General features: G+C 35.6%; 1 protein-coding gene across 1 annotated transcript in view; it reads left to right on the forward strand.

Moving 5' to 3' along the window:
* The first annotated feature begins 252 nt into the window (after positions 1 to 252).
* The window catches only part of TGDS (TDP-glucose 4,6-dehydratase), a 35,020-nt gene continuing 13,943 nt past the window's right edge, over positions 253 to 21,329 (forward strand). Inside the window, exons 1-5 of the mRNA XM_044667231.1 lie at positions 253 to 338; positions 5,520 to 5,586; positions 8,330 to 8,398; positions 11,252 to 11,342; positions 14,047 to 14,189. Coding sequence (XP_044523166.1) covers positions 253 to 338; positions 5,520 to 5,586; positions 8,330 to 8,398; positions 11,252 to 11,342; positions 14,047 to 14,189 — 456 coding nt within the window. The remainder of the gene's footprint in view (positions 339 to 5,519; positions 5,587 to 8,329; positions 8,399 to 11,251; positions 11,343 to 14,046; positions 14,190 to 21,329) is intronic.

A 21,329-nucleotide genomic window follows, 5' to 3' on the forward strand; every position in this document is an offset into this window, starting at 1 on the left:
CTCTGTCTACCAAGTGTAAAGTTCCAGGCGATTTACTGAGCATGCGCGGAGATGCACGCATGCCCAGTAGCCTTTGCGAAGTTCTGGCCGGGGGCCCAGGCTGAGGCGGGGAGGGGTGAGGCTCTCTCCTGGCCTAAGGGCTCAGACATTCCGTGTTACCGTCAAGTAAGCCTGAAGAGAAGGCAAGGGTGAGTCGCAAAAGGTCGTAGCGTGGTGGTTCCCGTCAGGCTCCGGGGCAGAGCTGAGTCAGAGATGTCAGGGGAAGCTCGGGGGGAAACCCCTGGTCCCCCAAACGGCTTCGCCAAGCGAGTCCTGGTCACTGGCGGTGCTGGCTTCATGTAGGTAATGGTAGTGTCTCTCCTCAGGGTGGACTGGGGTGGTGGTGGCGGCCCCTCTGGTGGGCGACCCAGAACGAGGATGGGCGTGGTCGCCGCCTCCTTCTTGCCTGGCTGGGACACTGACGCCAGGCGGCTCAACAAGTCATCATCCGGGTCCTGAAAGGTCGTATAGGCATCCTCTAGGTCCTGGAAGGATGTAGTGCTGAGCTCATTAAGTCATCTCTTTGAGATGTTGTTCTCAGAAAATGGTTAAAAGAGAGATCTTTTTTCTTTACTTTTTAGCCACTTCAGTATCCTCCTACACTTTATCTTGGCTGGGATGCCATAGGCATTCAATCAAGAAGGATTACATCAAGCTTAATTGAATATAGCAAATTATTGCCTACCGTTTGTGGAATGTGCCTTCAGAGAGATGCAAAGTTTAAATAAGACAGAACTCTGCCCTAGTTTATTTTACTGTTTAAAATAAGGGTATGATTAGTAACAGTAATTCATGAGAGTCCTGGAATAACTTATATTAAAGAGGAACTAAAAGTGCTTTGAGCCGCATTTAAGCATGGAAAGTTTGGTAGGGAAGGAGATACATGAAGGTGGATGAAAATTCAGGAAGGGGAGAGGAGGGAGGACATTATAGGCAGGTTGTTTTTATTTGAAAATCCTTACTTTCCGTCTTATAATCAGTACTGTGTATGGTGCTAAAGTAGAAGAGCAGTAAAGGGTAGGCAATAAGGGTTAAGTGACTTGCCCAGGGTCACAGAGCTAGGAAGTGTCTGAGGTCAGATTTGAACCCAGGCCCTCCCATCTTTAAGCCAGGCTCTCTATGCACTGAGCCACCCAGCTGGCCCCATACCTTTAATTTTTTTTAAATAAAGTTTAATTTGTATCTTTTATTCTTATATCCCCCCTGTATTTCTCCATTTTCCCCTGTTCTGGAGAGCCATACCATATAACAAAGAAATTTTTTTAAAGGAAAGAAAAAAAACAACTCAGCAAAACTAATCAGTACACAAAACCCTGAAAATATATGCAGGCCTCCACACCCAAGAACTCCTCTGCAGAGTAGTAGGGTGAGGTGGAGTTTTTGACTCTTCATAAAAACCTTTTGAGCTTTTTTTTTTTTTATCCTGGGACTCCAATTTTTCTAGGAGCATAGGGCCACAACCAGTAGGCAATGGGTCACACAGTCGCTCAGGGTCACCCAGCTGGGAAGTGTCTGAGCCCAGGTTTGAACCTAGGACCTTTCGTCTCTAGGCCTGGCTCTCAATCCACTGAGCTAGCCCAGCTGCCCCTACTTTAGGTTGCAGTTTCTTTAGCAGATATAGTTTTTACAGGATGGGGTTGCTAGCCCCACGCCCAACCCTCCTCCTTTTTCATCCGGGCTAGGGACAGTCCTTGGCCCAGGAGTGGTAAGGGTGGGCAATAGGGGTCAAGTGACTTGCCCAAGGTCACACAGCTGGAAGTGTCCGAGGCCAGACTTGAACCTAGGACCTCCAGTCTCTAGGCCTGGCTCTCAATCCACTGAGCCACCCAGCTGCCCCCCTTTTGAGTTAGCTACTATAAATATTACTACCCCCAATTTACAACTGAGGAAATGAATGTTTTAACTTTTTGTAATTACGTATACAGATGAATCAGTAATCAGTTTTACATACTACTATAATAATTAGTAATTAGGCCTTAATATGTGAGTTGTAAAGGGTACAAAATCCTATTTTCATGTTAGGTGTTTTGTCTTTTTTATTGTTTATTTTCTTACTTTGAGCATCAGGATAATATATTTGTTTTTCCTCTTTTGCCATTTCTCAGAATCATTTTATTGGTAGAACATTATCATATAAAGTAGTACAATAATAGTACTTATAATATGTTTGACACTTGATTAATTTAAGAGTACTTTTGCATAAAAGGCTTAACTGTAAAGTAATGACTGATTTACATAAGTCACATATAAAAGCAGTTTCATAACTTCATGATACATATGTATTACCTCATCTGATACTCTTTCTAGCCCAGTGAAATAGGGCAAATTTAATGGGAAGTTTAAATCTGACTGTAGTATGTAAAATGGTGTGAAGGTAGAATGGAATGTATTGAAAGACTTTTGCAGTACTTCTAATGAGACAACAGGAATGGAAAAGAGATTTTATAATGAAGAAGAATCCTTAGCAGTTAGTATTTTTTACATATGAGTAGTAAAGGAGATGATAGTAAAAGATTGGTACCACTGATAGAAATAAAGGAATCAGGACTGCCTCTTTTAATGGGACAAAAAAACCAAACCAAACCAAACCAAAACAGTCTGTTTTGTAACAGTTTATTTGAGATTCAGGTGGAATGAATGTGTAGATGGAAATGTTCCCTACCAAGTTAGAAATGGTATATTGGAGTTTGGGGGAAAGTTTAGGACTAGAGAGATTTGTGAGTGATTTGCATGAAGGGGAAATTAAAATCATTGGATTAGGGGTTAAGAAATTCCCAAGTTTATTTTGAGAAAAGGGCCAAGGACAGAGCCTATGTTTAGGTTGTAGGTGGCAAAAGTAAATAAATAGGAAATAACACAAACACACCCACACCCCACAAGGAAAGGATTAACTAGGTAACACTGAATAACCACACAAGGTATGTGGGGAATGACAGTTGACACTTGAACTGTCCACCAAACAGCCAGAAATGCTGGTAATTTTAATAGTGGGTCCTTGATGGTGTAGAGGAGATAAAGGAAGTATAATAAAACAGATTTTAATGTTGGTAAACTGGAAAGTGGGTGGAAGATTTTCTAATCACTAAAGAAAACAGACCAACTGACTTTAGAATGTAAGGGGTCAGCTGGCTTGTCTCTGCTACACTAGCAGACAGCTCTAGCTATATTGGAGAGGGCTGAAGTTTGGGATTCTCCTGCTCAGGTACAAGCTGCTCCAAGATGATATCAGGAATCAAGAACAAGTTCTTGAACAGCTATTAAATCGAAAGGAAGCACTAGGGAGAATAGGCTATCTGACAGCTGTCCGCCAGCTGCAGATCTGAACCTTATCTCTACATCGGCTGAGTTGATTAATGGTTTTGTCAGTCTTCTGCTAAAATCCCAAAACTCTGAGCTCCTTGAATCTCAGCAACCTGGACCACAGATACATTCTCCTTCTCCTCAGCTTAGCCAAGAAGTCCACTCTCTTTTTCAAACCTCTGGCTTCATTCCATCCTGGAATGTCCATGCCCTTAGCCATAGCTTGCTTTTTAGTTGTCAGCTTTCTATCCTACCTTAAATCTAAGTAATTGCTGCAGAAAGGTTAAAGGGAAGTGGGCTGAGGAAAAGCTATGGGATTTGGTTACTAGGAAATCATTGGTGACCTTTGAGAAGAGGATTTTGGGGGAGAAGTTTGAATGAAATGTTTGCAGGCAGAAGTGAAGAGCCAGTGGAAAATAAAAGATTGAAGATGCAAGAAGAGAAGGGAGACAATGGATGAAATGAAGATCCCAAGGGACAAAGTGGTCAGATGATGAGAACTAAATTGTTATAAAAATACAAGTGGAAATAGAATTCCACTTTGCAAAGATTATTCTTAATGTTTGGCTTATCCTTAACGTTTACAATTTAAGTCATAAATATTTTTATAGAAAAAATTGGGTGTTCAGCCTCTGATTAAACACATTTTTATTGGATAATAGTGGCTTCTTTTTTTTTTTTATTTACCATGTCAATCAACCAGCAAATGTTTATTTAATGCGGAGACTAATACAAAAGTGAGACAGTGCTTGCTATTGAGGAGTTTACGTTCTTTTGGAAGAAATAACAAGTTTACTGATAAGTAGATATAGGATATGAGCAAGAAAAATGCAAAGTAATGAAGGGTATCATCAACTGGTGGAATCAGGAAAGGCATTGTAAAGGAAAGTTTTTGCAAGAAAATCCATTATATGTTCTTGTTGCAAGTGAGATCAAGAAATTGTCCATGTTTATAAGTATTTTGTGACCAGTCTTGGCTTCTCATTTAATTTTGGTGCTAGAGGAGCAGAATTTGGGAGAGAACATTGAGTTAGGCTTTTAAGGATTAAGTGGGAATTCAGCAGGCTAGGTTAGAGTATTATGCCTTAGGGGTATCAAACTTTTTGCCATAAAGAAGGTTTTTTGGGAGGAATACTGTTTCCATAATAAAATATTGACTTAGGATCCAGCTTCTTAGTGTGAAATGTTAAACTTGGGAGGTAGAAACAAATTTTAATTTTTAGTGATAACCACTGGTTTGTAATCAAGATATATAACTTATTAGGTAAAGAAGCTAAATAGTTTATTTTGTTTGCATTTCTAATTGCTCTTGATTTGTCGAACCATATTATTTGTCCTTAGATTCCAGTTGCCTCATTTTACTTTTGGGGAGAAGGTCAAGTAGTTTGCCCATGGTCACATACCTAATGCATAATTTAATGTTCCTTCTTTTAAACCAGGCTGTTCTTCCTGCATTGATAAATGTGTTGACCAGGGTACCTAAGCAAGTTAAATTATTTTTTTTTCTTTGTAACTCAGTGTATAATAGATGGCAACACTAAAATCAACAATGACACTAAGACACAGATATACTAGAACTTTGAAGTATGTCCTTCCTAACTTGAAATTTTGAGACTGCCTTTTTGCAACTGTCTGTTCATTGAGTTGACATAGAATTTTTGGAGTCAAAAAGTCTTCCTTGTTTTTATGAGCCCAAATGTAATGAATCAGGTGCTAGGATTAGAAGTCAAAGACCTGAGTTCTGGTTCCAGCTGATACTTGTATAGCTATGTGACTAAGCAATTCTCTTCAACTTCCTGAGGCTGTTTCTTTCTTTAAAATTACCCTAACAGTAATAGCTCTGCTTCCCTAACAGATTTGTTAAGAAGATAAAATGAGATTATGATTGTGAAAGTACTATAAACTACTACACAAATTAAAGACATTGTATGAATGACTATATTGTAATGGGGAAGCTTAGCAAGAAAAAGAAGATACTTCCAGGATTCAGTATTTAGAATTTTACTGCATTTATGTAGGAGGCAAGTCAGAAGACATAAAGTGCATATTTTTTCCCCAAGATATAAATAAAGGGTAATCTAGATAAAGGATAGATAAACCTAATATTCTAGAATTCTAAGGAGATGTCAGCATTTTCTTCCAAAAGTAAATTGCCCTCTTTGATTTTATTTTTCTTGTAGTGCATCACATGTGATAGTCTCTCTAGTAGAAGATTACCCAGACTATATGATCATAAATCTTGACAAGGTAAGCTTTATGAAAAATATACTTGGGCAGTATAACAAGTAATGCAGAAATATAGCTTAATTTAAAAATATATATGTTACCATGAAGAAATGTCAGAATTTGAGGTTAATCATTTTAGTAAATAGAAAACTATTCAAGGTAAAATTGATATAAAGTCCTATGACCATATTTTATTATAACATGCACTGGAATGATAACAGATGGATAGTCTAGGCGCTTAGAAAATATAAGAAGACCTCTAAGACTGCTTCTATCATATTGGATTCATCCTATATGGAATATACAAGGGAGAACATGTATAAGAAGCAGATATGGGTTGTGATTTGCATCAAGGTAGCAATTACCCATACCACTTAGGCCACAGATTCATTAAGTGTCAATTAAAACTCTTTATCTGGACAATGCTGCTTTTGAAGTGATACTTATCCCTCAAAGCAATTTGATTTGTGTAGCAAACACTAGTCTGACAAAGTAGGCAATACAAGAAGGACAAGTTTTTCCTTCATTTTCAAGAAAAAACTGTTCTGATTGGAAGCAATATGATTATGGTGGTCATACAAAACCAATTTTAAAAACAATAGCAAGTATCTTAGATCACAAAGAAGATTTTATTGAGGCTTGAATGAGAGTCTTAACTACAAGTCTAAGAGAGTGTTGGTCATTAAAAGATATAAGCATTTTTAAATGGAAGGAGTGAAGCACTAACCAAGTTTTAAACTTCATTCTTTTTTATCTTAATAAGAATAAAATGTTAAAAATGTGAATTATAACATGCACTTATTTTTAAAATTACCATACAAATCTACTAACTAGAATTTTTCATTTACTATGGTATTTTTTTTTAAACCCTTAACTTTTGTGTATTGGCTCCTAGGTGGAAGAGTGGTAAGGGTGGGCAATGGGGGGTCAAGTGACTTGCCCAGGGTCACACAGCTGGGAAGTGTCGGAGGTCGGATTTGAACCTAGGACCTCCTGTCTCTAGGCCTGACTCTCAATCCACTGAGCTACCCAGCTGCCCCTTTACTATGGTATTTTAAAAAATTAAATGTCTTTGATTAAAAAACATTGCAAGCAAAACTGCATCTCCCTTCTAAATTAAATTTGTACTATAAATATAATCTAATATTTTAAATTCTTTAGTGTTATGTGTTATGAGGAAATTAGATATTTAGGGTAAGTTAACACCCAGGCTGTCTCTAAAGACCTGAGAGTTCCAACCATGGAATGAAGAGAAGGGAAGTTTTCCCTCTAGAGACTCTGGTTAAGGCTGAGACAGGGAGAGTGTGGCTGCTTACCTGTCCCAATGGAGAGCCCAAGAAGTGTGGATTCAACACAAAGAAGAAAAACCTGCCAGTGGAAGATCAAGTGAGCAAGAAGATCAAACTGAGGTGGTGGCCATCCCAGTCTGAGTCAAGCTCCTTGATTTTACTATCTTGGATTTACCTTGCTGTGGACCTGGTTTTCCTGTGACCATCAAGAGGAGCAGAAGTGGACAAAATCTTCCAGCCAGCCAGGCTGACAGCCTGTGTTAGAGTAGTGTAGTTTTTGACCTTTTTCTCAGCCCCTGTGTTTGTCTTTAGTGTCCTAGGTTTAGGGTGACCTCTCCCCATTATCTCTTACCCTTATAGGCTTGATTAAACCTGTGTTTTATAATTCCTTTGTCCCAGTCTCACTCACTGTAGTTTGTAGGTTTCACAGACCCCTAGGCTAGGTGGATCTGAGGTAGCAGTTGGTATCAACTGTCATTCCAAGATTTCCCAAACCCTGTATCTTGGTGTGGTTTGTGTTTCCCCAGTTTGTTGGTTTCCAGACTGTTATCCCTCACCCAAGCTGCCCTCCTGTTCCTCACTCTTTAAACCCAGTAATTATAAAAGTTACTCATGAAATATGTCACCTATTTTTTTCATAAACTACTTTTGAAAAATGGTATTGACATATTAATTTAGTTTTAAAATCAAAATGAAGTAAAATTAATTTTGAGAATTTTGCTGTACATGGTTTTATAATTAGAAACAATTAACAGAAACTCAGGCAAAACACTCAGAATCTTCAATAATTGACATGATTTCTGAGCTTAAACAAAAGTGTAAATGTTCTATTTACATTTCACATTCACCAAGTTGACCACAAAGTGGTGATGAGTTTTTCACTCATAGCAATTTTCAAAGTCTGTCTACTAAATCATAGAAGTGCTGTGATTTGTGTCAACAAAAGGTGTGTTGAAATCAGTGACTATTAAAGCATAAGTGAAATGTAATTGTAAAACTTTTTATCTTTTAAGAAAAATTCAGAAGTCTTACTTTCCTTCTGGAAAGGAAATCTTTGCTTGTCCCAATAAAGGTATAAAGCTATTTATATTTTATAATGACCTAGAGAAAGGCAGAATATAGACTACAGAAAGCAGAGGTTTTTTAAGTTTTCATAGGACCTTAGGTTTTTTTTTTTAATCAAACATAGAGATCATATTCATTATCTGGTCCAACATCTTTATTTTACAGTAAGAAAACTGAGGCCTAGAGAGGGTTAAGTGGCTTGTCCAAGGCCATGTACAGTGTAAGTAGTAGAGCTGGATTTGAATCTTGGTCTTTTAATTCTGAATCCAATTTTTTTCTAATTACGTTAAAAGTTTAAAATAGCTAGAACTGACCCTTCTGTAGTTATTGAAATAAATCGACACAGTGACAATTCTATAATGAAAATCAGTAGTGATTTATAATGATTTTGTTGCTTTTTTCCTTTTAAGCTCGACTACTGTGCAAGCCTGAAAAACCTTGAAACTATTTCTAACAAACAGAACTACAAGTTTATACAGGTATATCATCTTTCTTATTTCTGTTCTGTTGCTCTTGTATGTTTTGTTTAAAATCTGATTAGTCATAAGAGGAAAAGAAAAGTGTAAACTTGGCAACAAGGAAACAAAATTATCCTCATTTGTTAATGAAATAATACCTTATTTAGAAAACTTCCAGGAATAAGTAAAAAAAAACTAATCAAGATGATTTAATGGCTTTCAATAAAGTATCATGGTTCCTAAAAAATCCAGTATTTCTACATAGTACTAATAAAAATCAAGTGGAAGTTAAGAAGAAATTTAATTTAAACCACCTATAAAATATATAAAACATTTGTTTAGGGCTACAATATGAGTGTTGGTACTACTTTAATTCAGGATATAGTATTATAATAGTCATTCTAATAAGGGGTTGCTTTATAAAACTAGATAAAATAATTTTTAAAAATTCTTTTGGATAAACAAAAGATCTGGATTCTCAGGAATTAAGACGGCATAGCACATTAGAAAAAGCTATTATAAAACAGTAATCTTCAGAACTATTTGGTACTGATTTTAAAGAACTAAAAAGTAGATCAGTGAAACAGACTGGAAAAGCATAACCTAGAAACATCAAATATAATAAACTCATGATAAGAACACAAACTACTAAGGGAAGGACTCCTTTTCTACAAAAACTGTTAGGAAAATTGGAAAGTATTTCTGGCCCAAAAAAAAGGTTTATATAAGTCAGTATATTGGAAAGTATTTTTGGCCAAAAAAAAAAAAAAAGGTTTATTTAAGTCAATATCTAACACCATATAATACACTAAGCTTCCAATAGAAACCTAAGTCAAATATCACTAAGTCAAATATTCAGGAAATACTTCTTAAGCACTGTGCTAGGGATACAAAACAAAAAATGAAATGGTTCTTGCACACAAGGAGCTTACATTCTATTGGAGGAGATATATATCTTTTCAGATTTAGTTATAACATTTTCATAGATATTTTTTATCATTTTTTTCTTAATCAGTGATACAAATAGTATAATTATGCTCACACTTTAGAATCCACAAAACCAAATTTAGAATCACTTCTATAAGAGCATGAAAGTGTTAATGTCAATATGCATAAATTAGCTTCTTTGAAAATGATTCATTTGTAAATTGGTAGATATGACCATCCCAACAACAAAGAGCAGTTTGTTTTAAAGTCTAAAGAGCAATTATCAATTTTAAAACTTTTGGAAATTCAGAAAAATTATAGGATTATTAAAGCAGTCTGATTTTTAAGAGAAAATTTTTACTTTGTTCTTTTTAACTCACTGTATTAAAAACATGTTTTTTTTTTTTAAGTGAAACTGTTACCAAGAAATCGTCTTCAATAAAAACACTTTTTATTTGTATTATTTTCAGTACCCTGACTCCATCTTGTGTCTTCTCGATCATAACCAACTAATCTACCTATGTTAAAGTGAGCTAGACTGGAAAATTTCTAAAGTCATTACTAGCTTAAAATTCCATGTTTCTATGAAAACAAACTAACTCCTCTCCAAAAGAGACTTCTTTTGGATGAGGGGCAAATACATGTTTTTCTGCCTCTGTGAAGGCAGGATTTGTTTAACAATGGAAGGATATACACCCCTAAATTTCTTTCTAGTTCTCACAATTATTGTGTACTTAGAATATAAACTTCTTTAAGAGAATTTACTCTTAGATTCAACACTAGACCAGGCTTCTTGAGATTATTAAGTCCAGCCTCATTTTATATATATAGGAAAACTGAGGCCATAATGAAAATGTTTGCCCAGAATTACACAAAAGGAAGTTCTGAGGCAGAACTCAAGCCCAGATCTTAGGAAGCCCACATCCAGTGCTTAATATACTATACTCTCTGCTTCTCAGGACAGGAATTTGCTTTTTACATAATAGGCCCTTAGTAAGCATTTAAAAATTGTTCACAACATTAAAAAAAGAAATTTGTTGCTTCACATTTGATTAGGAATGATATAAAGATACTTCTAGAGATTTCTCTGAACTTGAATACAGTTTTGAATATCATTTTACCACACTTTAAGGATCCCATGAACTCCTTTTCCTTCTCCAAGATCCTTTTGTTGCCCTGGGGAGATTATATGACGTACCTAAAATTCTCTTCTCCAAATGCAATTGTTTCCTCCTTTAGCTTTCTCCCATTGTGTGAACTTTAGATTATTTATTAAAGTGTTAGGTCTCTTATGTTGAATTTAAAATTTTGATAATCTGGATTTTTGGCTACCGTAGAACCCATCATTTATTTTAACATTGTTTTTAGGGACTACTTCCTTTCATATTCACTAGAGGACATTAACATTCTGGGAGGGGTTTCCTGGCCAATTTAATGATTTCATTTATACACAATTCTAATAAATTTAATTATCTGATTCCTCTGGATACAGCAGCTTGGAAAGCAGCAAATTAGAAGAAAAAAGGTACAAGAGGAAGGCCATTGTAGCAGAAGCTACAACTCCAAGAGAATAAAAGAAAAAAAGTTTATTGAAGCAATAATTGATGCATTCATTATGAGCCTGAGTCATTAAGAAAAAGCTAGGTTATATTCATTGTGTTCTTTAAGAAAACAGGGAAATCATAATACATTAAGAAAGTTTTCTATTTAAAAAGGTTAAAATATTTGACACTTGAGATATCCATATAGTTTGAAAAATCATTAATGTGGTATATTTCATTCTGCAGTCTTTACTGTACTTCAACTTTGTAGTTGTCTGTTTTGTTGTGAACTTGGTATTGTATTAATATATGTAAATTCAATTTTTTCCCTGTAGCTTTTATTTTTTTCATGTAGAAAGTTATGGTAATGCATAGAGAACTCATTTCTCTTTGTTTTCTTATTTAGGGTGACATTTGTGAACCTCACTTTATAAGACTGCTTTTTGAAACTGAGAATATAGATATAGTCCTACATTTTGCAGCTCAAACACATGTAGGTGAGCACTGTTATATGTGATGCTTTCTCAAAACAAATGTCTATTCACAATTATCTTTTTTTTCTTTTCTATTTGTTTTGTTCTTTTAACTCCATTTCTGGTAATGCCAAAAATCTCAAGTGAAGTTAGTTTGGCAAGATTTCAAGGTCTTTGAGCATTTTCAATATAAATTAATTTAAGATTTGATCACTAAAAGTGAAATAACTATTTAGTGTTTTAGCCAGGATTGTCTTCAAACTTTCTTTTAGTTAAGTGCTTTATGAATTAAAAAAACCTGCTTGATTATGCAATATTGTTTTAAATTTAAAATGCTTATTAAGCTTGTTTTTAAGCTGTGTTGAAAACCAACTATTCTTAAATTGAACTTGATATTGTACTAATACATGTAAATTCAATTTTTTTACTACTATAGTATTTGTTATTTATATCCTGAAAGCTTCCCCCAAAAATTTGACATTAATCACTAAATATTGATTAAGGACCTATCTGCCATATGTGACAAACATTCTGCTAGGCTCTTGATAACAAGCACAAAGAATGAAACAATCCCTACTCACAAGTCAAATAAGGAAAACAAAAAGTACATATAAACATACTGCATACATATAAAATTGAAAAGATATATAACATAAAAATATACATATATACACATGTGTCTATATGTGTGTATGTGTATGAATATATAGTAGTTCCAAAGTAGTTTGAGACACTGATACCTTTCCAAATTGTGGGAAGTTGGAAAGTATTATGCAGATTATATTGCTTTAGCTAAATACTATAGGAAGAAAGAGATAAAATGGATGGAAGAAGGGAGTGCATTTATAGGCATGAGGGACAAGCATTCCTAATGTCTTCCCACCCCAACCCTGTACTTCCCCTCCTGATGAATTGACTCTTATACCAAACAGAGCAAAAGACATTTAAATTAGAAAAATAAGTTACCAGATAAATACCTCTATGCAGATAAGAATATAGTCTCCCACAGGTTATCCTATTGTCATTGGGGAGAGAATACATCTGGAGGGACTCATACATAGGGAATATTGATCAGATGACATACAGAGGGGCACACATGTTGTAAGGGTACATAGTGGATGGAAAAGTTCTTACCTCTGATACTGCATATCCACCACTGGCCTCTAGTGATTTTATCAGGTGAACTGTTGTCTCTATTGGGGTGGATCCTCTACTGTTCTGGTATCTGCCTGAAGGCTCTCCTCTGTGTTTTATCTCCATTGTTGTTGCTTGATAAGGTTTACTGCTGCTGTTTGCTGCAATTAACTGTTCTTCCCCTGAGTGTCATTTCTTCTAGGAAGTGATAGTAGTCTAATATAATATCCCTTAGCTTATTGTAAATCCAGACACCTGAACTCTGCTTGCTCACTATTAAAAGCTCTTAGGCATGAAAAAAAAAATCATTCTTTTTTGTTTTTTTTTCCCAGATATAAAACCCAGTTTTATTTGTAGGTTTCAACACTTGAGCTTTTAAAGAAAATATCAATCTGGGACTTCCAGGTATCATTGATCTCTATTTTTAGATGTGACTATGAACTGGTAAACTAACACTACCACTTTGAAATCAGTTTCAGACCAATACATGTTGCCCCTAATCATCAAAATGGTCCCATCACACAACTACCATTTTAGAACTGATATATTTAAAGTCTAAATAATTTACCTCAAACTATTTTTATAGAACTATCCCAAGGTCAAAAAGGTCTAATAAATTGGCAGATCTGAGTTATGCCTTTTTGTCACACGTTCAAAATAAATACCTGTCAAAAATAAAAAAGTATAAAAACTCTTTATATTCCCTAGAAAAATATTCACATAAAGAAGTAATAGTTTGTTTAGTCATCTCTTGTATTCCCCTATTCAATCTAGACTGTCACAATCAGGCAGGAAGAAAGCACGAGGAAATTTTTTCTGGCATCTTTTTAAAAAAATCAATCTTTTGAAAAATATTTGGTCCCCTCAACTGTCCTTTGAATCTTTCAGTCCATCTCTTCACTAACTTTTTTTTTTTTTAAACCCTTACCTTCCGTCTTGGAGTCAATACTGTGTATTGGCTCCAAGGCAGAAGAGTGGTAAGGGTAGGCAATGGGGGTCAAGTGACTTGCCCAGGGTCACACAGCTGGGAAGTGTCTGAGGCCAGATTTGAACCTAGGACCTCCCGTCTCTAGGCCTGGCTCTCAATCCACTGAGCTACCCAGTTGCCCCCTCTCTTCACTAACTTTTGATCAAAAAATTCATTTTAATTCCTATCATTCCCTGGTTCCCTCCAATCATTTTGTAGGAGTTCCTCTTAGCAAAAATACAGAGGAACTGTTGAAGCTGTGGGAATCAGTCCTTTTTTTTTTTAATACAAATCTCTAGACTAAGAATACCAAAAGAATTAGAGGCTTTTGCCTTACTTTCTTCCAGAAGCAGGATCGATACTTTCTGTTCAGTAGAAATGATCATCATATATTGGATTTTTATTTGTGAAATTTATTAAAATGGTTATTGAAGAGAATTTTTCTCTTTGCCCATTGTTCTCAGGTCTCAATCTACTATTTCCCTATTTATAGCCTCCCAGATGTGATTCTACCCTTTTCCTTTTAATCCCTAGAAATTACATGGAAAGATTTGATATTCTGGTGCTCTCAGTCTGTTCTGTATTTAGTTCTAAATATAATGATTTTACTTTAACTTTTTTTTAAAGATCTTTCATTTGTTCATGCCCTGGAGTTTACCTATGTCAATGTTTATGGCACCCATGTTTTGGTGCGTGCTGCTTATGAAACCGGAGTAGAGAAGTTCATTTATGTAAGCACTGATGAAGTATATGGAGGTAGCCTTGATGAGGTAAGTATGGAAAACTTGATATTTCATCTACTTTATTTTAAACTTCTGAAAGATGGACTTTATTTTTTTTCCCTTTTTTTATTTAGAAAATTTTTCCATGGTTACATGATTTATGATTCCCCTCCCCTTCCTTTCCTCCCCCCTCCCAAAGCTGACAAGCAGTTCCACTGTGTTATATATGTATCATTGTTCAAAACCTATTTCCATGTTATTCATATTTGCAGTAGAGTGATCTAAAAGATATTTTAAAAATAACCCAATTTCTTAGGCTAAGAGGTTTAAAAAAAAAGTAGTTCTAAAAAGCATAAGATGATAGAAATTGTCATTTATAAAATACATATTATTTCTTTTATCAGCAAATGGCTTTTCTGGCAGCTATGTATTTGTTAGATTGGATGGAAGAGAGGTTGGAAATCAAATGAGTGGTTGCTGTTACATTCATTAGATCCCAGGTTTTGAACTGGAAGAAATGAAACCTAAAAGGTCAGCTATTACAGACATTTTACAAATGAGGAAGTAGACCAAAGAGGCAAAATAACCCGCTCAGAGTCTCATAGGGAGAAAAGTGTCATGTTGGGAACTGGAACCCAGGTTGTCTAGCTCTATATTTAATGCCCCTTTCTCTGTTCCACACTATCTTTGTTTAGCATGTAATAGGCACTCTGTAAACATGTAATAGACACAAAGCCTTGAGAGAGAGCTGAAAGAGACAAAAACAGGATCTGACAAAAAAGGTCTTGGTGGGCAAGAATAATAATCCATAATGTGTAAGATGAAATAATTCTGCATAAATGTAAATTAGGCTTGTAATGCACTTGATTAAAATGAGCCAACGATGTGATATAGATGCTTAGAATGCTCATGTGGTCTCAGGCTATATCAGTGGAATACAGAGTTCAGGTCAAGAGAAATATTAAATCCATTGTACTCTGCACTAGTCAGACCACAAGTATAATATTGCACCTAGTTATGGGCACATTTTAAAAGAGTGATTTACAAACCAGAATGTATCACAGGAGAAGAATGAGAATATTGAGGAGGATTTAGACCTGAAATCATGTCAGCTGAAGTAACTGGGAATGTTTAGACTGAAAAAGGGAAGGCTTTGGAGACATAGTAAGTATCTTCAAATATTAGGCTGTGATAATTAGATTCCTCTGCTCCCCCACCCATTTTTGGCTTCAGAGGGCAAAAATAGAACTAGTGAACTGAAATTGAGGAAATTACATTTTGACTCTTTATAGAGAACTTTGAAACACATGTCTCTGCTAATACAGGGAGCTACTTCCTTTAGGTATTGAGCTCCTAGTGGTCAGGTAGCAACTAGAGAGTCACTTATTGAGAATGTTGTATTAGGGATTTATTTTTATTTATTTATTTGTTTGTTTGTTTGTTTTTTTAAACCCTTGTACTTCGGTATATTTTCTCATAGGTGGAAGATTGGTAAGGGTGGGCAATGGGGGTCAAGTGACTTGCCCAGGGTCACACAGCTGGGAAGTAGCTGAGGCCGGGTTTGAACCTAGGACCTCCTGTCTCTAGGCCTGACTCTCACTCCACTGAGCTACCCAGCTGCCCCTTGTATTAGAGATTTAAACATCAGATCTAGATACCTGATAAACTTTAAAGTGCCTTCCATTCTGAGATTTTATGTCCCTATGGTACCTATGCAGTATATTAAATGCTTCTTCAATGGTGGGCAACAATTTAGAAGTCTTAATGATAAAATATTGACATGATTTTATAACATCTGGCTGAGTTGTCAAGTTTTATGGGCAAATAATTACTCTTAATTTCTTTGCCAAGTGTGGTGATCAGAGCCTAGAGACCATGTCCCTCCAAAGCCTGCTCTCATCACTATAGAATGGTCTTGCTTTACCTCTTGTTATACAGTTTATAAAAATAGTTTTTTTAAATGTTGAGTTTAAAACATTTACTGTAGTTTAGGAGATAGCTCGTCATAATGGATAGAAAATCTGACCTTGGAGGCAGGAAAACCCGAGCTCAGATTCTGCCTCTGACTAATAAAAACTTTGTGAATCTAGACAAATCACCTATCCATTTTTAGTGCCCTAAAACAATTCTCCTAAGACTTAAGTTGCAGAAGAAGTGCGAGTCTCTATCAGAAATCCCAATGAAGGACTTCTGGGCTAAGATGGATGCACTGTAGAAGGAACTTCATGACTCTTCCTACTATTGATCACAATAAAGCATCTCAATAGGACAAAAATCAAAATCAGAAGAGGAAAGGGGAACAACCTTGAAGATAGGCAGCATTTGGACATTTCCACGCTATAAGGGGATAAAATTATACCTACCAAAGCATGAGCTGATCAACCCTGCCCCCCCCCAACACCTACTGACCTGCTGGAAGCCATGAAAAAGCAGGTTAGACCAAACCGAAAAGGAAAATCAAAAGATTATAGTTGAAAACAAGTCTTTAAAGACTAGAATTGGGCAAGTAGAAGCCAATGATCTCATAAGAGCAAGAAGTAATAAAGCAAAGTCAAAAGAATGACAAAATAGAAGGAAACATAAAATATCTCATTGAGAAGAAGATGAACATGGAAAACAGGTCCAGAGGAGGCAGTTTGAGAATCACTGGTATACCTGAAAATCTAGAAAAAAACAGAAGCCTTGCCATCATATTATAAGAAATTATCAAAGAAAATTGCCTTGACATTCTTGAACAAGAGGGCAAAATAGACAATGAAAGAGTTCATAGATCACCCCCTATAATAAATCCTCAAAAGATAGCCCCCAGAAATGTAGTTGCCAAATTCAAGAGCTTCCAAGTCAAAGAGAAAATATTGCAAGAAGCCAGAAAGAGACTATTCAGATATCAAGGACCCCTAGTCAGGATTACATAGGATCTGGCAGCTTCCACACTAAAGGACTGCAAAGGCTTGGAATATGATATTCAGAAAGGCAAGAGAATTGGGTCTACAACCAAGGATTACCTACCCATCAAAACTGACTGTACTTCCAGGGGAAATTATGGACATTTAACAAAATAGAAGATTTCCAAGTATTTGTAAAGTAAAGACCAGAACTAAATGGAAAATTTGATGTCCAAATGCAAAACTCAAGAGAAACATGAAAAGATAAATAAGAAAGAGTGAAAAAAATTTTTTTAAAAGAACTTCAGTAAGGTCACATTTTTTTATATTCCTATATGGAAAAATGATATTTGCAACAAACTTTTTACTATCATAGCAGTTAGAAGAATTATTTATAGGTAGAGGTTGGGGTACTAAGTAGTTTAAGATGATATGTTACAAAAAAGGGGGGAGAAGATGGCACCAAGAGAAACTTGAAGGAAGAAGAAAAATAGGATAAATTATACCACATAAAGAGGCACATGAGAGGGGGAGGGGAAAAATACTATTATAAAACAGAGAGGAAGAGAGTGCTAATAGGTGATACTTAAACCTTACTCTCAGTGTAATCAGTCCTGAGAGGGAAGAGCATCTAGATTCATTGAGGTATAGAATTCTATCTTACCCTAAAGGGAAATTGAGACAGAAAAACCAGTGGGGTGAATGGGGCAGGGAGTACCAAAAGGGTGGGAAAGAGAGTAGGGAATTTAATAGACCCTGAAGAAAAATAAGAGGGGAATAAGAAGGGAGGGGGTGGGAAGGGAAGTAAAATAAGGGTGGGGAATAGGGGGACTGCCTAAAAGCAAAACATTGATATAGAAGGAAATAGTGAAAGAAGAAAGGGCAGGACTAAAAGAGGAAATCAAAATGATGGGGAATACACAGGTGGTAATCATAACTGAATGTGAATTGGATAAACTCACCCATAAAACATAAGCAAATAGAGTGGATTAGAAACCCAAATCCCACCATATGTTGTCTACAAGAAACACGAGGCAGGTAAACGCACACAGGGTAAAGGTAAGAGGCTAGAGCAAAATCTATTGGGCATCCACTGAGAAAAAGAAGGCAGGAGTCACAATCATGATATTGGACAAAGCAAAGTAAAAATATGATTAAAAGTGAGAGGGAAGGTAATTACATCCTGATAAAAGGCAGTATAGACTGAGGAAATATCAGTACTCAACATGTATGCACCAAGTGGTATAGCATCCAAATTTTTAAAAGGAGAAACTATTGGAGCTTAAGGATGAAAAAGATAGTAAAACTCTACTAGTGGAGCCCCTGAACCTTCCTCTATCAGATCTAGATAAATCAAAACAAAAAATAAATAAGAAAGAGGTAAGAGATGTGAATGAAATCTTAGAAAAATTAGAGTTAATAGATATAGGGAGAAAAATAAATAGGGACAAAAAGGAATATGCCTTCTTTTCAGTGGCACATGGTACATTCACAAAGATTGACCATGTACTAGGGCATAAAAACATTGCAAACAAATGCAAAAAAAAAAGCAGAAATAATAACTGCAACCTTTTCAGATCATAATGCAGTATCAGTAATGGTACATGGAGAGGCAAATCAAAAATTAATTGGAAATTAAATATGATTCTCCAAATTCGGTTGGTTAAAGAAGAAATCATAGAAACAATAATTTCATCTCAAGATCTATGGGATGCAGCTAAATTAGTACTCAGGGGAAAAATTTTATCCCTGAGTCTATATATCAACAAATCAGAAAGGGAAGAGGTCAGTGAATTGGGCATGCAACTTAAAAAACTAGAAAGAGAACAAATTAAAAATCCCCAGATAAAATCTAAGTTGGAAATCCTAAAAATCAAAAGAGATTAATTAATTAAATTGAAAGTAAAAAAACTATTGAATAAATAAGACTAGGAGCTGGTACTTTGAAAAAACAAAATAGATAAAGTACTGGTTAATCTAATAAGAAAAGGAAAGAAGAAAACCAAATCAACAGTATCAAAGATGAAAAGGGCAACCTCATCTCTAATGAAAAGGAAATTAAGGTAATAAGAGCTATTTTGCCCAATTATATGGCAACAAATACAAAAACCTAAGTGATATGGATGAATATTTACAAAGATATAAATTGCCTAGATTAACAAAAGATGAAATAGAATACTTAAATAATCCTCTCTCAGAAAAAGAAATTGAACAAGCCATCAAGGAATCCACCAGGAAAAAAAAACAAAAAACTCATGGCCAGATGGATTCACAAGTGAATTCTATTAAATATTTAAAGAACAACTAATCCCAGTACTATATAAACTATTTGACAAAATAAGGCAAGAAGGAGTTCTACCAAATTCTTTTTATGACATAAATATGGTACTGATTCCAAAGCCAGACAGACAAAAAACAGAAAGAAAACTACAGACCAATCTCCCTAATGAACATAGATGCAAAAATCTTAAATAGAAAACTAGCAGAATAACTCTAGCAAGTGATCACAAGGATTATTCACTATTACCAGGTGGGATTTATACCAGGAATGCAAGGATGGTTTAATATTAGGAAAAACATCCACATAATTGATCATATCAACAACCAAACCAACAGAATCACATGATTATCTCAATAGATGCAGAAAAAAACCTTTGACAAAATATAATACTCATTCCTATTGAAAACCCAAGAAAGTATAGCAATAGAAGGGCTTTTCATAAAAATAATAAATCTATATATTTAAAACCATCAGCAAGTATCATCTGCAATGGGGATAAATTAAAAGTCTTTCCCTATGATCAGGAATGAAGCAAGGATGCCCATTATCACCTCTATTTTAACATTGTACTAAAAACACTAGCAGTAGCAATTAGAGAAGAAAAAGAAATTGAAGGGATTAAAGTAGGCAATGAGACTAAACTATCACTCTTTGCAGATGATATGTTGGTTGTTATGAGCAGCAGGGGGCTCAGGCAAAGCTAGTGATGGTAACTTAAATAGGGAGAGAGAGAGAGACCCTAACCACAGCTAGATATAAGTGTAGGTTTGTTCCCACACCAGCTGGGCAAGGCCTCCTTAAGAACACAAGATTCTTTGCTAGCCACAAAGTCTTAGGAATCAATCCAGCCAGGCAGTTGGTAGATGTTTCCAGGAAGTAGAATGTGACTTCTCGAAACCTTAGGTTGAAGTGAAGGATCTCCCTGGCTTGGAAAGATTAAAGCCAGCTAGATATGTTAACCGGATCTGACTGCTTGAGACTGGTTTCTGTTACTAAGATAAGTAGTTGGTTTTAAAGATTGGTTAGGCTTTAGGATGAAATGGGGTTTATTTGTAATCAAACAGAGGGTAGATAAGAGGAAATAGGAAAGGTGGGTGAAAGTACCCTAAGTGATCTTGCCTAATGTTAGAAACTAAAACAAATCTTGAAACATGAGTTATTCCTAAGGTGCAGAGTATGTGAAGGCCTTGAGGGCATTCCCCTATTCTGTTACTGTTTGTAACTGAGCCCAGAGGCTGTCAGGCCCCTGGATCAGATTGCTGTTGTTTTCCTGAAGGTAGCTGTTAACTCTTACTTGATTTAAAGGTTGTTGGCTATGCCAATAAGGTACTGATTTAGCTAGCAATGAAGGTGGTCCCTACCTGGCAGCCTAACTCAAATCTTCCAAACCACCCAGGGGCCCAGTTCCACCACCCTAACCCTTGGATGAGAGAAAGAAGTGAAGACCCCAGGTGTTTGTGGACCCAATTTATACCCTGTCCTTAACTGTCACCCTGGCACACATCCTAGGTGCTTTGCCAGGTTCTGTGTTCAAAAGTGGCAAACTGCTGATTTGCACCCACAGAAAATGGCTGCCCATTTCTATGTAACACACGGTCTACTTAAAAAAATCCTAGAGAATCAACTAAAAAGTTAGTGGAAAATCTACAACTTTAGCAAAATTGCAGGATACAAAATAAACCCACATAAATCATCAGCATTTTTGTGTATTTCCAACACAACTCAGCAGCAAGAGTGAGAAAGAGAAATTCCATTCAAAATTACCCTAGACAATATAAAATATTTAGGAATCTATTTGCCAAGACAAACAAAGGAATTATGTGAACATAACTACAAAACACTTACACACAATTAAAATGAGATCTGAACAATTGGAAAAACATTCATTGCTCATGAGTAGGATGAACTAACATAATAAAAATGACAATTCTACCCAAATTAATTTACTTATTCAGTGCCATACCTATCAAACTACCAAGAAACTTTTTACTGAACTAGAAAAAATTATAGCAAATTTCATTT

Source organism: Gracilinanus agilis, chromosome 3 (assembly GCF_016433145.1).
Source record: "Gracilinanus agilis isolate LMUSP501 chromosome 3, AgileGrace, whole genome shotgun sequence".
NCBI classification, from domain to species: Eukaryota; Metazoa; Chordata; class Mammalia; order Didelphimorphia; family Didelphidae; genus Gracilinanus; species Gracilinanus agilis.